This window comes from Podarcis liolepis (genome assembly GCF_965112155.1).
Source record: "Podarcis liolepis genome assembly, chromosome: 11".
Taxonomy (NCBI): domain Eukaryota; kingdom Metazoa; phylum Chordata; class Lepidosauria; order Squamata; family Lacertidae; genus Podarcis; species Podarcis liolepis.
Window position 1 is genome coordinate 62,878,107 of NC_139565.1, and position 18,427 is coordinate 62,896,533.

The following is an 18,427-nucleotide window of genomic DNA, read 5'->3' on the forward strand; positions in this document are numbered from 1 at the left end:
ATTTCATGGCAAGCATCATCCTGGAAGAGGCATTCATCTTTGAAATATTTGCCCTAGGATCATTTGGTATTAGGCACTCACACTTCAATAAATTATAACAGGTTGGGGAGCTCCACAAAGGCTGCAGTCCTAACCTCCCTATCCTCCTGGGCATAAGGCCCATTGATTTAAATAAGGCTTACGTCTGTGTAGGATTAGGATTGTACTGCAAGTCCGTGGCTTCTCTGGGCAATTCTAATTCCACAAAAAGAATCCCAGCGGATGTTAAATGTGATAGGTTTCCAGACAGCAGCTGAGCCTGTCAGTCTAGTCTTGGAAGTGTCGTGGATGACTATCTGCCAAGGGTTAGTCTGACAAGATTACAGAATTGCTTCTTATGGATAAGATGCCTGCAGAGATCAAAGCCATCTGAACTTTAAAATGTGACATTCTTGAAAAAATGGCTTCCATTGATGAATTATGGAGCCTCGAGGACAGAAATATGGAGACAAACCAAGAAGATTATGCTTCAGGTTTTCCCCAGTATTGCTCCCAGTAGTGCTTAATCATATAGAAGTCATAGTTTATGGAAGTTTGTACAAGCGCAAAGTTATCTCTGTTGCTCCAGATTCAAGATATAACACAGACACCCAACTTAGGAACAGACTCACAGACTGAATCTCAGCACAAGACCCCGGGCTGCTGAACTGGTGTGCCTTAATCACTTTTATAGACGGAACTGTGTTGTTACCATAGCAACTGTCCTGGCTGACTTTGTACCTGTTAGCTTATCTAATCCATGGAGTGCTTTGTGCCTGTGAAAGAAACCAACCCCTTTCTTCATGAGACCAGGGCCCTGCAGGATCTGATTTCTTTCCACAGGGCCTGTAACACAGAGCCTTTGGCTTGGAATCAACTTGATTCCCTCCCCCTCTATCCTTTTCCCTTTCTCCTTCTGTGATGGAACTCCTATTTGGGGACTTCCCTGGCCTTTTTCTGGCCCATGTAGGACCAGTCTGGATAGTTGGCCTTGGTGAAGATTTGACGTTTTTTGTTTTTGTTTTTTTTAAAATGATGTTTATTGAGAATTTTAGAATTACAAAAAAAAAAAACCAAAGAGAAAAAGAAGGAAAAAACAAGAAACAAATAGCAATTAAACAATACAAATCGGTAAGAATCAAAATCAACAAGCAAAAACAAAACACATAACACATCAAAATCAGAAAGCAAAAATAGGCCACAAATATTTAAAAACAGATCCAATATTCCCAAATCCTTAACTCTCATTACCTTATTTCATTGACCTCCTCACACCTCCCTTTTTTTGTATTCTAGTTGTTGATTGTCACAGCAAATCCTTTCCATTTTTCATAATATTCTGTCATTAAATTACCTTAATCTATTTTAACTTTATCTTACCATAAAGAACCCTAAAACTTAAAACTTAAATCTTATTTATACCCATTTCTCATAACCATAGCATATTCTTACATAGTTCTTTTTAACATTTCTGCTAAAGCCAAATAATTTCGTTCCAACATTTTTCTAATACTCATTAATTTTAGAAAACATTCCTAAGTAGAATTTTTTAAAAACTTTCTTCCAATCTTTATCCAACGTCTCTTCCTCCTGGTCTCGGGTTTTGTCAGTCCTTTCTATCTCATCCATCTAGTTCATTAACCTGGTAACCTTATGTCCGAGGCCCTTAAGTTTCTTCCATGTCCCTTCCACAGATCTTCTTCATATTTATACCTGTACTTTACTTTGTCTTCTGCTCCTTTCACTCGTGGAGACTCCAGCTTGGCAATATTTTTGTCCCTTCTCTACAGATCAACCCCTTCCCCATAGTCCACACTGAACTCCATGTGGTATTTAAAAGCATGTTTCAAGGTCCCTCCAAAGTTGAGGATCCCCACAACTCCAAACTCCTCCCGGCCCAACGCCAGACTTGAAAAGTCAAAACATCCCTGCATTGGGGGGGGGGTCTATCCAGCCCCCCATCTCCAAGCCAAACAAGACTCTATCTCTCCAAATCTGGCTTTTTCCAGGTTCATTCGTCAGGTCCAACAACTCATGTTCCTGCTGGGCCACAGTTCCCTCCATCTCTGCCTCCCGGGGTCCAGCCGCAACCTCCTCCCTCATCTGATCTGTCAGAGCACACTCCTGAATTGATTCCTGAGTGGGTTCTATATAGATACCCACTACCTGCCCAAAATTTCTGATCGCAACCGTTAACATCATCAAATCCATCTTCTCATGTAACTGTTCCAATAAAGCACTTGTCTTGCAGAAAGCACGCACCAGAGCCTCCGAGTACATTGTTGTACAAGGTCAAAGTCTAATCCCACGATCTTAATCTATTGCAGCTGCATAGATCCCCAGTTCAGATTTAATAACAGTTTCACAAGCTCCCCCTAGGGGAAGAACTTCTATTTGTATCCATCTCTCTTTTCTTTTTCTTTTTTTAAAAGCAGATCTAACAACAAAGTTTCCTTTTTCAGATATTTTGTCAATATTTTTTTTCCTTTTAACTGCGAAGGAGAACAATGGAATCACTATGTTTCTCTTCTTTTAACTGTCTGTCAATAACGTTTGCTATAGTCAATGAACTCCGAAAACGTTTGTCCTGACACCCCGCTCCCAGGTTCAAGATGGTGGAAAATTGCTTTTCTTACACACTCTTCTGCAGGTTTAAGCAGTCCAGAAAAAATCCCCCCTCTTCTCCTGCTTCCAAAGGGGGTTAGTAATTTTAGATGATGAAAGTTTATCCTTTACAAATGGTTTTCTAAACTCTAGCTTGCCATGTCTTTGCTTTAATCTTTCTACAAAAAGCGGAAGGCTGACTTCCTGTTTAGACCTTCCCGCTTCGGTGCCAAATTAAAAAGAATTTCTTAGTCCAATTTTCCGTTCTACTCACGGGTCGTTGTTTAGAGTCCAATTGTCCAAATTTAACCTACTCACGGGTAGTTGTTTTTGTAGCCAGATTGTAGCCAGATTGACGTTTTCATCCCCAAAAAGTTTTTGATTTGAGTTTCTACGGAAATGTTGTATTTTAATTTTGTTTTTAAGTTGTATTTTAATCAATTGTTTTATATCTGGTGTTAACCGCCATGAGCCCAGTCTTGGCTGGGGAGGGTGGGGTATAAATAAAATTTATTATTATTTATTATTATTCATGTCCAGTTCCTCCAACAGAGAGGTATGCAAGGGAGTCCAGTGGCAGAGGTCTTCCGTCTAATTCCTCTTCTTCTAGCACGGCAGGGGTGTGACCCTTCTCTCTGTTTTGTTTTTTCCTCCCAACAGAGTGATGACGTCACCAAGGTGACGAAGGCAGCAAAGATCGTGGAGCGGATGGTCAACCAGAACACCTTTGACGACATTGCCCAAGGTGTGCGACACCTTTGGAGTAATCAGGAGTCCCGTTTTTTTGTTCCCATATTTTGTTCAAATCACCGCAAATCCGCACTCTTCCAGTTTCTAGCTCCTACCCTTTCCTCCCTCCTTAACAGTTCACCGATGAGCACCAGTGAATGTGTGCAGTGATGTAGCAGGATTCTCCAGGTTCAAATGGATTCCCCTTTGCGCTGCGATTTAATTAAATGTGTGCATGTTCATTAGTAACAGAAGAGTGGTGGTGGTGGAGTAGAGATTGCATATGCTCCCAGTCTGAAATTAAATTTGAGAAATTATCCGAGTTAAACCGGAAAGCAGGCAGAGTGGAGTGGAGTGCAGGACAGAGCAAAACAAACCCATAGCACAATAATACTGGGATGAAGGAGGGGACATCCTCACCTGGCAGCTGGGTGACCTTTGGCCAGTGAGTGCCTCTCAGCTTAAAGTACCTCACAGAGTTGTTGTGGGGATTAAATGAGGAAGGGGAGAGAACCATGCCTGCCCCTTTGAGCTCGTTTGAGAAAGCAGTGGAATGTAAATGGAATAAATAAATAAATTCAATTCATCCCTAATTTTAACAGGACACATCGGGGGGAAATGGACTTCCCACATGGCAGCGGGTTGGGCTAGATGACCCTTGGGGTCCCTTCCGATTCTCTGATTCTTTGACTCTCAGCTGTCAGTGTCTGCTGCACAGTTCTGCTGGATCTCTCAGCGGCGTTTGACACCATCGACCATAACATCCTTCTGGACCGTCTTGAGGGGCTGGGAGCTGGGGGCACTGTCATACAGTGGTTCCGCTCCTTCCTCCTGGGCCGTGTTCAGAAAGTGGTGTTGGGGGATGAGTGTTCAGACCCCTGGGCTCTCACTTGTGGGGTGCCTCAGGGTTCTGTCCTCTCCCCCATGCTTTTCAACATCTACATGCAGCCACTGGGAGAGATCATCAGGGGGTTTAGGCTGTGTGTCAATCAATATGCAGATGATACCCAGCTCTACCTCTCTTTTAAATTGGAACCAGTGAAGGCGGTGAAGGTCCTGTGTGAGTGTCTGGAGGTGATTGGAGGATGGATAGCAGCTAACGGATGGAGGTTGAATCCTGACAAGACAGAAGTTCTGTTTCTGGGGGACAGGAGGCAGGCAGGTGTGGAGGACTCCCTGGTCCTGAATGGGGCAACTGTGCCTCTGAAGGAGCAGGTGAGCAGCCTGGGAGTCATTTTGGACTCACTGCTGTCCATGGAGGCGCAGGTCAATTCTGTGTCCAGGGCAGCTATTTACCAGCTCCATCTGGTAACCAGGCTGAGACCCTACCTGCCCGCGGATTGTCTCCTGCTTAGACTACTGCCATGAGCTCTGCATGGGGCTACCTTTGAAGGTGACCCGGAAACTACAACTAATCCAGAATGCGGCAGCTAGACTGGTGACTGGGAGTGGCCGCCGAGACCACATAACACCCATCTTGAAAGAATTACATTGGCTTCAAATGCAGCATAGGCATAGAATGTCTCTGAGCTCAATTCAAGTGTTGGTGGTGACCTTTAAAGCCCTAAATGACCTCGGTCCAGTATACCTGAAGGAGCATCTCCACCTCCATCGTTCTGCCCGGACACTGAGGTCCAGTGCTGAGGGCCTTCTGGCGGTTCTCTTGCTGCGAGAAGCCAAGTTACAAGGAACCAGGCAGAGGGCCTTCTCGGTAGTGGCGCCCGCCCTGTGGAACGCCCTCCCACCAGATGTCAAAGAGAACAATAACTCCCAGACTTTTAGAAGACATCTGAAGGCAGCCCTGTTTAGGGAATCTTTTCATGTTTGATGCATTACAGTATTTTAATATTTTGTTGGAAGCCGCCCAGAGTGGCTGGGGAAACCCAGCCAGATGGGCCGGGTATAAATAATAAATTATTATTATTATTATTGTTGTTGTTATTATTATACCTGAGTCAAGTGAAAACTGGCGCTGACCGTAGATCACGTTGGCCCAGCCGTACATGGATCAAAAACCTATTTCTGAATGTGATTGTTCCCCTTCCTAGATTTCAAATACTTCGAAGACACATCTGATGAGTACAGAGATAACCTCGGGACCCTCCTTCCACTGTGGAAGTTTCAGTATGATAAAGCCAAGAGACTGGCAGTCACTGCCCTCTGCTGGTGAGTCGATTCCATGCAGCTTTCATTTGCTTCATTAAGAGCGCTTCGAAAGGAGATGGCATGCCTTTGGTACCGCCTGGGTTGCTTTTGCTTCATTGCTTGGGGATTCAAACAAAGTTTTGTGCAGAAGTGGTGAAAGAGAACTGCTTAAGCTACCCAGTTAGTGCACAACCTCCAGTCTTCCTTTTTAATGTCACTGTAATACACACTCTCTCATGCGTTTGCCAGGCACAAATGGGCTTTTCTGGAATGCATTTCTGAAAGTTAGCGTAACATTCCACCAGCTCATATCCCTGGCTTGAAAACAGCTGCCTTCAGGTGACCACACAAAGACATTCTTGCAAAAGTTAAAGGGACAATAAAGCAGAGGTGGCTTATTAAACGTCCTCGGCCCAGTAGACCTGAAGGAGTGTCTCCACCTCCATCGTTCAGTCCGGACATTGAGGTCCAGTGCCGAGGGCCTTCTGGCGGTTCCCTCGCTGTGAGAAGTGAGGTTACAGGGAACCAGGCAGAGGGCCTTCTTGGTAGTGGCGCCTGCCCTGTGGAACACCCTCCCATCAGATGTCAAAGAAATAAAAAACTATAATAATAATTTATTATTTATACCCCGCCCATCTGACTGGGTCTCCCCAGCCACTCTGGGCAACTTCAAACCAAATATCAAGAACAATACAGCATCAGACATTAAAAAGTTCCCTAAACAGGGCCGCCTTCAGGTGTCTTTTAAAAGTAAAATAGTTGTTTATTGCCTACCTGACATTTAGAAGACATCTGAAGGCAGCCCTGTTTGGGGAAGTTTTTAATGACTGATGTTTTAATGTAATTTTAATCTTTTGTTGGAAGCCGCCCAGAGAGGCTGGGGTAACCCAGCCAGATGGGTGGGGTATAAATAATAAATTATTATTATTATTATTATTATTATTATTATTATTATTATTATTATTATTATTATTATTATATTATATACCAGATGTTGCTGAACGAAATGCATACCGTGATTTGTTTAAATCACCAATTGCAATATGTAAATGTAATCCCTTAATTAATCAGTGTAGTTGTTTAGTTTAAAATCCAGCGAGATGTTCTAAAGATCTTCAGTTGGTTCAGAGTCTCAGTTATTATAAGCCCATTTAAACATATTTCTGACAATACGCATCTTGCCCTTTCCCTCAGCTTCTTCTTGGCCTCCAATCAAAAGGGAGACATGCTTGTTGGCAGGGGGAAAGGGGGCACAGTCTTACGGTTTGGGGTCCTTCTGACAGCCTGTTCCATGGCCCTGGGATCCCACAGCTAATCCAGGAGGTGACAGAAACAGAGGAAATCATTCTTTGTGTTCATTCCAAAGAAAAAATACGGCATAAGAAGTGCCTGCTGGAGCAGCATCCTGTTCTCTGGGAAACTCAAGAGCAGGATTTGGGCACAAGAGCTCTCTTCCCTCCTTTGGTTTGGGCAAAAAAATCCTATTTGGTGTGTGGTTCAGAGACCATACCTTGCCACATTCTTGCTTGATTCTTCCCCCTGGTGTGCACAAATCAGCTTCACAGCAAAAATCGCACATTGTTGTATTTTAATTAGCTAGTTAATTAATTTGGCTCTCTGAAAACTGTCAATCGACATAAGGAGCAACAGTCAGCAAATACGCTTGATTGGTTAGCATATTCCTGAACCAGCAACAAGCACATTCCACATGGACAAATTCCTCTTTAAATTGAAGCAGAGTTCAGAATTTGAGAAACACCTTTCCTGAGTGTCCTTATTAGTTAATCCTGTCAACAATATTTCCTAAATTCGGTGGTTTTCCAGGAAATAGCCAGTCTCGTTGTTTTGCCACCTACCGCCAGGATCATAGCATTCCTAGAAATTGTAAGGTTATTTCTTTTAGGAGCATAGTTAAGATGTTTTATGTTGGGTTTGACTGTCCATGTGGCCTTGTGTTGTCTCCGCTGATGGCAAGTTCCTCTGTAGACTCTGTGGTGGAGGCCTTTCGGATCACATTATACCAGATCCTTTTAAGCTGGAGATATCAGGGATTGTACGTGGAAACTTTTGTATGCAAAACATTCATGCACTCTAAAGGAAAGGGTAAAGGGACCCCTGACCATTAGGTCCAGTCGTGGCCGACTCTGGGGTTGCGACGCTCATCTCGCTTTATTGGCTGAGGGAGCCAGCGTACAGCTTCCGGGTCATGTGGCCAGCATGATTAAGCCACTTCTGGCGAACCAGAGCAGTGCACGGAAACGCCGTTTACCTTCCCGCCGGAGTGGTACCTATTTATCTACTTGCACTTTGACGTGCTTTTGAACTGCTAGGTTGGCAGGAGCAGGGACCAAAGAACGGGAGCTCTACTCAGTGCTTTTTTTTCCTAAAAAAATGTTTAGGGGTACTCTCATTTTCCTACTCATATTGAAATACTGCCCCTCAATGAGGCCAACCTTAGACTCACAAAATGTTTAGGGGAATGTGTATCCCCAGAAAAAAACTGTGTCTCTACTACTGACCAGTGGACGCTGGCTTTAATGAACTGTGCCTCCATCTCAAAGCTTCTAGCAGCCGATAAATCTTCCTAACAAGCTGAACTCGAAGCTTAGGGAAGCCAAGTCAGGAGGTCATAGAGGCCTTTAATATCAAATATGAATGGGTGAAAAGGGATGTAAATCTGGATCTGTGCTCCACATCCATAAGCGCTGGGCGAGGGTCCCCTATTTTTTCATCTGGCTTAAAATATTCCGGAGGAATTTTCCAAAGTGCCTGAGCGCACAAGGCCCACATTGACACACCGCTGTTCATAAGTGTCTCCAGGAACACAGTCCTCATCTGTAGACCCACAAAAGTCCATTCAGATGTGAAGGAAATAAGCAGCTATCCTATCTTTAAAAGACATCTGAAGGCAGCCCTGTTTAGGGAAGTTTTTAATATTTAATGCTGTATTGTATTTAACACTCGATTGGAAGCCGCCCAGAGTGGCTGGGGAAACTCAGCCAGATGGGCAGGGTATAAATAATTTATTATTATTATTATTATTATTATTATTATTATTATTATTATTATCATCATCATCATCATCATCATCATTATTAACGTGCACAGTATAAGCATGTGTCGCTGCATACCATTTAGGTGGCTTAAATGCTAATGGCCCCATTTTTCTTACAGGAACCCCAAGTACAAGGATTTGTTTATCGTGGGACACGGCTCCTGTAAGTTAGTTTGAAAATGAAACGATGGAGATTCTTCTTAACTGATAGTGCAAGGAGAGCTTTTCAAATGGTGCACCTGCCAGGGCTGATGTGTTTCCTCCTGGACCACTTCTGACACATAGGACCCTTTGTCTCTTTCTTCTCTGTACTGTCTGCCGAGTCCGGCTATCCTTACTGCTCCTTGCCTCTGGGCTTTTGGGGAAGGCATGGTCAATGCATATCAAAACAGTCTTCTTTTTTCACTTGCTGAGCAAGCTGTGCTCACGGCTGTCAATACTGAGCCTTGCTTCCTGGACCAAGGAGGGTGACGCAGGGTCTGGCTTGATCCCTGACAGCCACATATCTTCACCCTGGCACTTCCAAGGATCTGGAGCAAGGCTTGTTTTGCTTCCTTCTCATGCTACTCTAAAATGTCAGAGCGAAGAAGCAGAATAGCTTTGTGCTTGTCTTGGTGCGCAGGTGCACAGCCTGGGAGTCATAGAATCATAGAATCATAGAGTTGGAAGAGACCACAAGGGCCATCGAGTCCAACCCCCTGCCAAGCAGGAAACACCATCAGAGCACTCCTGACATATGGTTGTCAAGCCTCTGCTTAAAGACCTCCAAAGAAGGAGACTCCACCACACTCCTTGGCAGCAAATTCCACTGTCCAACAGCTCTTACTGTCAGGAAGTTCTTCCTAATGTTTAGGTCACAGTTGTCCATGGAGGCGCAGGTCAATTCTGTGTCTAGGGCAGCTGTCTGCCAGCTCCATCTGGTACGCAGGCTGAGACCCTAACTGCCCGCAGACTCTCTTGCCCGAGTGGTGCATGCTCTGGTTATCTCTGGCTTGGACTACTGCAATGCGCTCTACGTGGGGCTACCTTTGAAGGTGACCTGGAAACTACAACTAATCCAGAATGCGGCAGCTAGACTGGTGACTGGGAGCGGCTGCCGAGACCACATAACACCAGTCTTGAAAGACCTACATTGGCTCCCAGTATGTTTCCGAGCACAATTCAAAGTGTTGGTGCTGACCTTTAAAGCCCTAAATGGCCTTGGTCCAGTATACCTGAAGGAGTGTCTCCACCTACATCATTCTGCCCGGACATTGAGGTCCAGCACCGAGGGCCTTCTGGCGGTTCCCTCCCCTGTGAGAAGTGAGGTTACAGGGAACCAGGCAGAGGGCCTTCTCAGTAGTGGCACCCGCCCTTTGGAACGCCCTCCCACCAGATGTCAAAGAGAAAAACAACTACCAGACTTTTAGAAGACATCTGAAGGCAGCCCTGTTTAGGGAAGCTTTTAATGTTTAATAGGTTATTGTCTTTTAATCTTTTGTTGGAAGCTGCCCAGAGTGGCTGGGGAAACCCAGCCTGATGGGTGGGGTATAAATTATTATTATTATTATTATTATTATTATTATTATTATTATTATTATTATTATTAATACTTTCTGCTGAAACCCGCCCAACTTTCCAGAGAAAACCTGCTTTCTTTCCTTTCTGACCATCGGCATTTGTTGTTATCGTAAGTCTTTACAGTGGTGCCTTGCAAGACGAAAATAATCCGTTCTGTGATTCTCTTCGTCTAGCGGTTTTTTTCGTCTTGCGAAGCAAGCCCATTGAAGGATTAGCGGATTAGCGCTATTAGCGGCTTTTAGAGGCTTTTAGTGGCTTATCTGCTGATCGGATCAGCTAATAAGCGGCTTAGCGCTATTAGCGGCTTTTAGCTGCTTTTAGCGGCTTATCTGCTGATCGGATCAGCTGATAAGCGGCTTAGCAGCTTAGAAAAAGGGGGGGAAGAGGGGGAAAAAACCAGCAGGAACTCGCAAGACATTGTCGTCTTGCAAAGCAAGCCCATAGGAGATTCGTTTTGCGAAGCACCTCCAAAACGGAAAACTCTTTCGTCTAGCGAGTTTTCCGTCTTGCAAGGCATTCGTCTTGCGGGGCACCACTGTATGTGCGTACGCCTGTTTTGCTCACTTGGTGGCATGGACAGGCACACGTAGCGTAAGGAAGTTATGCCGCAGACCCCATCTATAACCCCTCCACACCCAACTCACAAATGGAACCAAAGCGCAAGGCATTAAGGTGCTTTCTGCTGACCCTGTCATTTCTCTTTGGGACAGTCAGGAGAAGCAGAGGAGCTGCGCTGCTACGCGGTTGAAAACCTGTCCGGATGAGCCCATAAGAACCACCACCTGCAAGATGAGGCCCATAGGCTGCTGTTATGTACTGAGTTGAATAGGATCCAAACTGCAGCAGTCTGATTGGTCCTAGAACAATAGGATCCAAAATGCAGCAGTCTGATTGGTCCTAGAACAATAGGATTCAGAATGCAGCAGTCTGATTGGTCCTAGAACAATGCAGCAGTATGATTGGTTGGCAGGAACCACCCAATCCTGCTCCAGATAGAAGTGAATCCACAACCTGATTGGCTTACAGTAGAATTCCGGAATTAGCCAATCATGTGCAGCCCATTGTGTAAATAATGTATATAAAGCAGATACTTTGAGGGGACTTTCATTCATTCCTCCTCACCACTATGAGCTGAATAAAGAGCATGAAATCACTTTGCGACTCTGAGTATATTTCAGCTGCTCAGTCCAGCATCCTGTTCTCACAGTGGCCAACCCAATGCCTGTGTCAAACCAGCAAGCAGGATTTGAGCACGAGAGCACTTTCCCCTCCTCTGGTTTTCAGCAACTAATACAGCCAGCAACCATTTTCTGCTGGGGTTCTGTTCCTGGCCCCCACTCACATTCCATCCTGCCCTCTTCCTGGTCCAGAACAAAAGCAACATGCAAACCAAAACACAGCCATCCTTGGAAATAGACGTTTACCCAGATTTTGAAGTGCTGTTCTGCAGCCAACTAATGTGTACAAAAAAAATTGCATATACTAGACTAAAGATATGCATATATATATATGGGAAAGATACAAAACAAGCAGGCATAATGTACAAAAATGGGTTGTTATTAGGGGAAATTGTTTGCAGAAATGTGGGAAACCAGTGACTGCAAAAATGAGAAACAGAGAGAATCCGAAATGGACAGATTTCCCCATCCTTACCTGAGGCTTTGGTGAGCCACTGCCCATCAGACTAAAGCAGGCCTTGGCTTGATTGACAGACCATCTAACCCAGTTACAAGGCAGTTTCATGGTTTGGCCACAAGACAGGTTTCCTCTGACAGCCATTTGGCTGTGTGGTGAGTTGCACTTTGAGTTGGATATTTGGCCAGGCATAGCTTCTGGTTGTGCGAAGGAGCTGGGGGATGCTTGGTTTGGGAAAGTGAAGGCATTGCCCACTGGCAGGGCGACCACCCTGATGGTGTCGTAAGGTCTTCTGAATCATCATTTGTTGTTGTTTAGTCGTTTAGTCGTGTCCGACTCTTTGTGACCCCATGGACCAGAGCACGCCAGGCACTCCTGTCTTCCATTGCCTCCCGCAGTTTGGTCAAACTCATGCTGGTAGCTTTGAGAACACTGTCCCACCATCTCATCCTCTGTCGTCCCCTTCTCCTTGTGCCCTCCATCTTTCCCAACATCAGGGGCTTTTCCAGGGAGTCTTCTCTTCTCATGAGGTGGCCAAAATATTGGAGCCTCAGCTTCAGGATCTGTCCTTCCAGTGAGCACTCAGAGCTGATTTCCTTAAGAATGGATAGGTTTGATCTTTTTGCAGTCCATGGGACTCTCAAGAGTCTCCTCCAGCACCATAATTCAAAAGCATCAATTCTTCGGCGATCAGCCTTCTTGATGGTCCAGCTCTCACTTCCATACACCACTACTGGGAAAACCATAGCTTTAACTATACGGACCTTTGTTGACAAGGTGATGTCTCTGCTTTTGAAGATGCTGTCTAGGTTTGTCATCTCTTTTCTCCCAAGAAGCAGGCATCTTTTAATTTTGTGACTGCTGTCACCATCTGCAGTGATCATGGAGCCCAAGAAAGTAAAATCTCTCACTGCCTCCATTTCTTCCCCTTCTGTTTGCCAGGAGGTGATGGGCCCAGTGGCCATGATCTTCGTTTTTTTGATGTTGAGCTTCAGGCCATATTTTGCGCTCTCCTCTTTCACCCTCATTTAGAGGTTCTTTAATTCCTCCTCACTTTCTGCCATCAAGGTTGTGTCATCTGCATATCTGAGGTTGTTGATATTTCTTCCGGCAATCTTAATTACGGCTTGGGATTCATCCAGCCCAGCCTTTCACATGATGAATTCTGCATATAAGTTAAATACGCAGGGAGACCATATATAGCCTTGTCGTACTCCTTTCCCAATTTTGAACCAATCAGTTGTTCCATATCCAGGTCTAACTGTAGCTTCTTGTCCCACATAGAGATCATCATTAGAGCAGGCTAAGGACTCTCCTGCCTGATTGCTGGAGGTTGCAGATTAGCTTCTGCGAATCAGCCTGAACGAATTCTCTAATGCAATCCCTTGTACTAATACATTTCCAAAGCATAAAGCATTGCTAGGCACGTGTGAAGCTGACGACCCTCATTAGACTGCACGGCCTCTGAACAAATATAGCACATGGAGAATAATGTCCCAAAGTGTGTCGTCAATCCTAGCCGGGAGCTGGATTGCGGTTCAGTCATTTAAGTTCTTCAATACTTTGCCTAATTTCTTCCAGGCCAGCCGGTATATCAATTTCATTTTTAATTGGCCAGCAATGTAGCCCTATCCTGTGGCATTTATGAACAAGGAGGGAAATAAGCAGATGGAGCCTGAGAAAACTGCACTGCAGCGAATTACAGGCAAGGAGCGTGGACTGGCATTGGATCTGCACCCTCCAGTTGGTGGCAGTAGATCACTATGGATCCCTCACCTGCCATCACTGATGCCTGTAGGACTGGTGGCCCCTCCTCAGTGCTGTGGGGCTGTGACTCTGCCTCTTCCCCCATCTTATTCCATACTGAGAGTGAGGAATAAGCTTACCTACCTGTCCATGAGGGCTAGGAACTTTTATTTTTTTGAGATTCCTGGGAGGCTGAATTCCCATGCCCAGTACCATGTTATAATTTTTCTTCCATTGTTGAAAATGCTACTCTTTGCTTTATAAACCAGTTCTTGTGGCAAAAATGGATTGCCTGTCTCATTCCCAATTCAAGTCCTGGGCATATAACCTTTAAAATACATTTTGGGAATTCATGTTGCATTTCTTTGCGTGCCCTTTTACCCTCAAAAGAGCCTCATGCTTCTTTGTGCCCTCGTCATTCCTGGGATGATTTCCTTTTAATCATGAACTGCTTCACGAATGCAGACACAAGAATAAGGAAGAGTTCCATTCAGAACGTCTTCCAATGCTAAGCGTATTAGGCAGCCTGCAATTTAGTGAGTGGTTGTTCCCACTTCGAAGCAGGGGCTATTTTTGTTCCGAAAAGCACCCGTATTTCAGTCGTAAGGCTGCTGAGTGCTGGAGGAATCCCTAAAAACGAGCCTTTAGAGGAGCAATAAGAACATCGGTTTGCAATGAAGTGCTATAGCCTTACAGCAAGAATGTGCTGTTCCAGTCACTGGCTGTTTGTGTTCAAATTATCCTGCAATTTCAAGGCACTTTACTGCTCCCACACAAAGAGGAACCTTCCTGTTTATCTTTGCTTCTAACACGGGAAGACTCTTCGCAGATGGAACAAAAAATTGAGCTGAGCTGCTGGTTCCAGTGAACATGACATGGAGCTTATTTCATTTATTCATCTTTTATTTTGAACAGTTCCAACTTTCTTTTCATCACCGCCAGTCTCAGCGTACAGGGCAATTTAAACTCATCCAGAGTAAGCAATCCTAATTAAAAAGCCACTTGCATTTGTTGTTGTGTCTAGTTTGGATCTGCTAATATTGGACCACCAGTCAATCTATATTGTCTACTTTGGCATTAACTAACCTGCTGCCCTCCTGATGTTTGGGACTACAGTTCCCATCAGCTCCAGCCATCACAGCTGATGGACATTGCAGCCCATCTGGACGGCAATAGATGGGTGAACTCTGGCCCCTCTGACCTGCTAGCAGCAGACCTTTCCAAGGTCTCAGTCAGGTGTCTTTCCCAACCTGATACCTAAAGTCGTCTTCTTTTTTTAAATGGAGGCGCCATTGATTGGATTTCGGACCTTCTGCTTGCAAAGGATGTGGTCTGCTACTGACCCTTCCCTATGGAAAGAGCAGAAATGCCTGGAAAGAACATCAGTGGTGCCTGAAGATCTGCCACAATGGCCCATCTAGTCCAGCCAGCCAGAGGCCCCAAAGGGAAACCCGCAAGCAGGATTCGAACACAAGAGCACTGCGTCGATCACTTCTGTGGATCCTACTGTCTTGATACAAACTGATGGACAATCTAACCACAACTGATCAGAGCCCCCATACAGATTGCGTAGGTCAAATATGGCAACGCTGCAAAGCTCCCACGCTAAGGGATGGATCTTATTATTGAAATTGAAATACTTTATTGTCACTTGTACAACTTGTATACAGTGAGATTATACGAGCACCCCCCACTCAGCTCTCTTATCTTAATTCCCCTCATTTACTGATGCACACCCACCAAATCTGAAAGTCAGTTGCCCCGTTGTTATCTTTTCCAGCAGATTCACGGGACATCCCATAATATATTGTGCTGTATTCACCACCCTCTGTAGGCACTTCCTATCAGATGATGTCAAACCAGTGTCCCACACCGTGATGCAGTATGAAAGGACACTTTCTATTGTTGACCGGTAGAAGGAGATTATCAGATGTTGATTGACATCGTTCTTCCGCAATACTCTGAGGAGATGGAGTCTCTGTTGGGCTTTCTTAACCACCTGGGTTGTAGTGATTTTCCAAGTAAGGTCTTGGAATAGACTCTCAAGATAGACTCTCAAGTGTCCACACTGGCCTGTGTGTTCACTGAAGAAAAATGGAAAAGGTTTTTTGTTTTTTTTTGTGGGGGGAGGGAATGACAAGAGCTGGAGGAGGGCGGATTCAAGCTGGGCAGCATGGAAGCTGCTTGAAGGAGGTAATTTCATGCTCTGAATTAACCTAGATCAGTGGTTCCCAATTCGCATGTTGCTGATAATACCAAAGCTGCAGGTTCAACCCCAGTATGGGACAGCTGCATGTTCCTGCCTTGCAGGGGGTCGACTAGGTGATCCTCAGACTCACTCCCAACTCTACTATTCTATGATTCTATGATCAATAGTTCTTCCTAGTTATTTCCAAGCTACGAGGGGTGGAAACTTGCTTATCTTCTTTAAACAAAGGTTGGTTTTCCCGCAGCCATATTCCAATCAAGTGTTTAGCCTGGAGAAGAGGAGGTTAAGGGGTGATATGATAGCCATGTTCAAATATATAAAAGGATGTCACATAGAGGAGGGAGAAAGGTTGTTTTCTGCTGCTCCAGAGAAGCGGACCCAGAGCAATGGATCCAAACTACAAGAAAGAAGATTCCACCTAAACATTAGGAAGAACTTCCTGACAGTAAGAGCTGTTAGACAGTGGAATTTGCTGCCAAGGAGTGTGGTGGAGTCTCCTGCTTTGGAGGTCTTTAAGCAGAGGCTTGACAACCATATGTCAGGAGTGCTCTGATGGTGTTTCCTGCTTGGCAGGGGGTTGGACTCGATGGCCCTTGTGGTCTCTTCCAACTCTATGATTCTATGATTCTATGAATCTGAGAACACAGAAAACTTCACTTGTCTCTGGCTAGAGAGAAAAAGAGAAGGAAGCAACTTTCTTTCTGGTCTGCCCCCAGACATTCCAAGTTTGTTGCACCGCAGGCTCCTTCCTCTGTGTGCAAATCTCACCTGTCATATTTCATCAGCTCGCTCTGGAAAGAGCAATTTCTTTTCCTTCTTTAGAAGGCCTCCTTATCGCTTTTCACATGCGGCTCCCCAGCTGACGAGGATGCAATCCCAAGCCGACTAATTCAGTTCCAGGCCTTCGCTGCTTTGCATCCAGAGTTTCGGCTTCAGCTAGGGCTCTGGGGCTTTGCAGAGATTGCTGCTAATCTCAGTTAATTTGTCAGGTGTTGTTCAGTGTACTGTTTTGTGCAGACGCACACACATGTGTACATGGGTGCTTGTGAGAAAGCATATTCCCAGTGAATGGCTATTTTCACACTTCACTGTGTGAAGTGCACTGTGCATTTGATGTGTTTCCAATGCTTGGCTTTTAATCTGTGCTCACACAGTATTCTCCAAAATGCATAGTTTGCACAAAATGCTACTGCCCAATGACTTTTCTCTCAAACTAGCTTCACATTGCTTGGATGCCTTAAACCACTCAATTTCTCTAGCCAAGCTGTGAACACCTTTGCATGGGATAAAGCCCCGTCCCATTCCCTTCAAACCCACCAAAAACACAGAAATGAATTTAAACACTAAAGAGGCCTTGCTGGGGGAACAGTTAATGTGGAAAGCTGTGAAACGGCACTGGGGAAAAACTCCAGTAACTTCACTGTGCTCTAAGGCAGTCACACGAACACACCACCAATGTCAGAGGAAAGCTGGCAATCTGCAATCAGCTCACTGTGGTGTTTGGCTGTGATTGCAATTATCAGTTTATCTAGCCTTACATAATCAGCACTCCAAGCCTGCCTCTTGATAGATGATGTATCGGGGGGGGGGGGGTGAGTGTTCCTAGCCCATCATATTTCCCTTTATGATAATGCAATTATGCTGCTGTTTTTACATGTTGAAGCGATATTTCTCACACCTCTTGAACCTCCATCTTTCTAAACTTACTCAACGCCTTCTAGGGAGCCTAACCCTGTACCACCAGTTGGAGGGGGGGGCAGGTAGCCCTGGAGACTTCAGATCAGCCCTGGCAGTCTAGCAACCCTGCACCTGTCCATTTGGCAGAGAAGTGCGTAGTGATTTCTGCATGCAGGTGTTTGCGACAGCAGCCTGCAGTTGTGCATTTGAAGGTGTCTGGACAGGCAGACTGGACTGGCACTAGCGTTCAAAGAGGAGCAAAGCAAAGCATTCATTTAACTCCCACTTGAGAAACCTCACACCAAGGAAACAAGTCCAAAACATCTCAAGGGCACCAGGTTGAGGAAGGCTGACATGTACAAATTAAATGTTTTGCACCGAAGCTCCCCTCACTTGTCTGGTTGCTGCAAATCACAGAGTGCTTCTAAGAATCTGGAGCTAACAAAAGCTTTTGCCACTTGATGGCACTGTTAAATATTTAGTGAACAGTAAGCTAGGGGGGGAAAAACAGAATGTTAAAAATCCTCGTAAAAGATAGCATGTGCAAGAGGTTCAAACAAAACGAAGCACTAAAGTGATATACTCAGCTATTTAATTAGAGCTTGTCACTCTAAAGAACTTTCCCCATGGATGTTATCTGCAGCTAGGATTTCAGTAGTCCAGCCACAGAATTTTTTGTAAATCAAGATTTGTCTTTGTGGTATAAAAACTCATAGACTTTGGCTATTGCTGAAAAAACAACACAAATTGTAGGTGTCCAGAGTAATGCAGAACCCAGCTTCTATATCATCTGGTTGGATTTTTATTTATTATGCCTTATACTTAGATGATCAACATGCACCATTCGTGCCATCTTGAGAAATATGGATATATTACTGTGTTTCTCCTTCTCCTCCTCCTCTTTGGTATGACGTAATATCCCTGCTACTATGCTTTTGGGTTGTTAGTAATTGTCGCTATGCTTCAATAAAACTTTTTTTAAAAAAAAAATAATTAAATTGAGAGGACGGAAATGCAAGCGCTAATTTACTTCATTATCTTTCATTATC

The 18,427-nt window shown here is 44.7% G+C and overlaps 1 protein-coding gene and 1 long non-coding RNA gene across 2 annotated transcripts in view; one reads left to right on the forward strand and one right to left on the reverse strand.

Moving 5' to 3' along the window:
- DNAI1 (dynein axonemal intermediate chain 1) overlaps positions 1-18,427 on the forward strand; it is a 159,849-nt gene that overhangs the window by 43,700 nt on the left and 97,722 nt on the right. The window contains exons 10-12 of the mRNA XM_083465924.1: positions 3,283-3,367; positions 5,400-5,517; positions 8,671-8,714. Coding sequence (XP_083322050.1) covers positions 3,283-3,367; positions 5,400-5,517; positions 8,671-8,714 — 247 coding nt within the window. The remainder of the gene's footprint in view (positions 1-3,282; positions 3,368-5,399; positions 5,518-8,670; positions 8,715-18,427) is intronic.
- LOC310689134 overlaps positions 7,592-18,427 on the reverse strand; it is a 283,669-nt gene continuing 272,833 nt past the window's right edge. Inside the window, exon 2 of the long non-coding RNA XR_014517354.1 lies at positions 7,592-7,859. This is a non-coding gene — a long non-coding RNA (uncharacterized lncRNA). The remainder of the gene's footprint in view (positions 7,860-18,427) is intronic.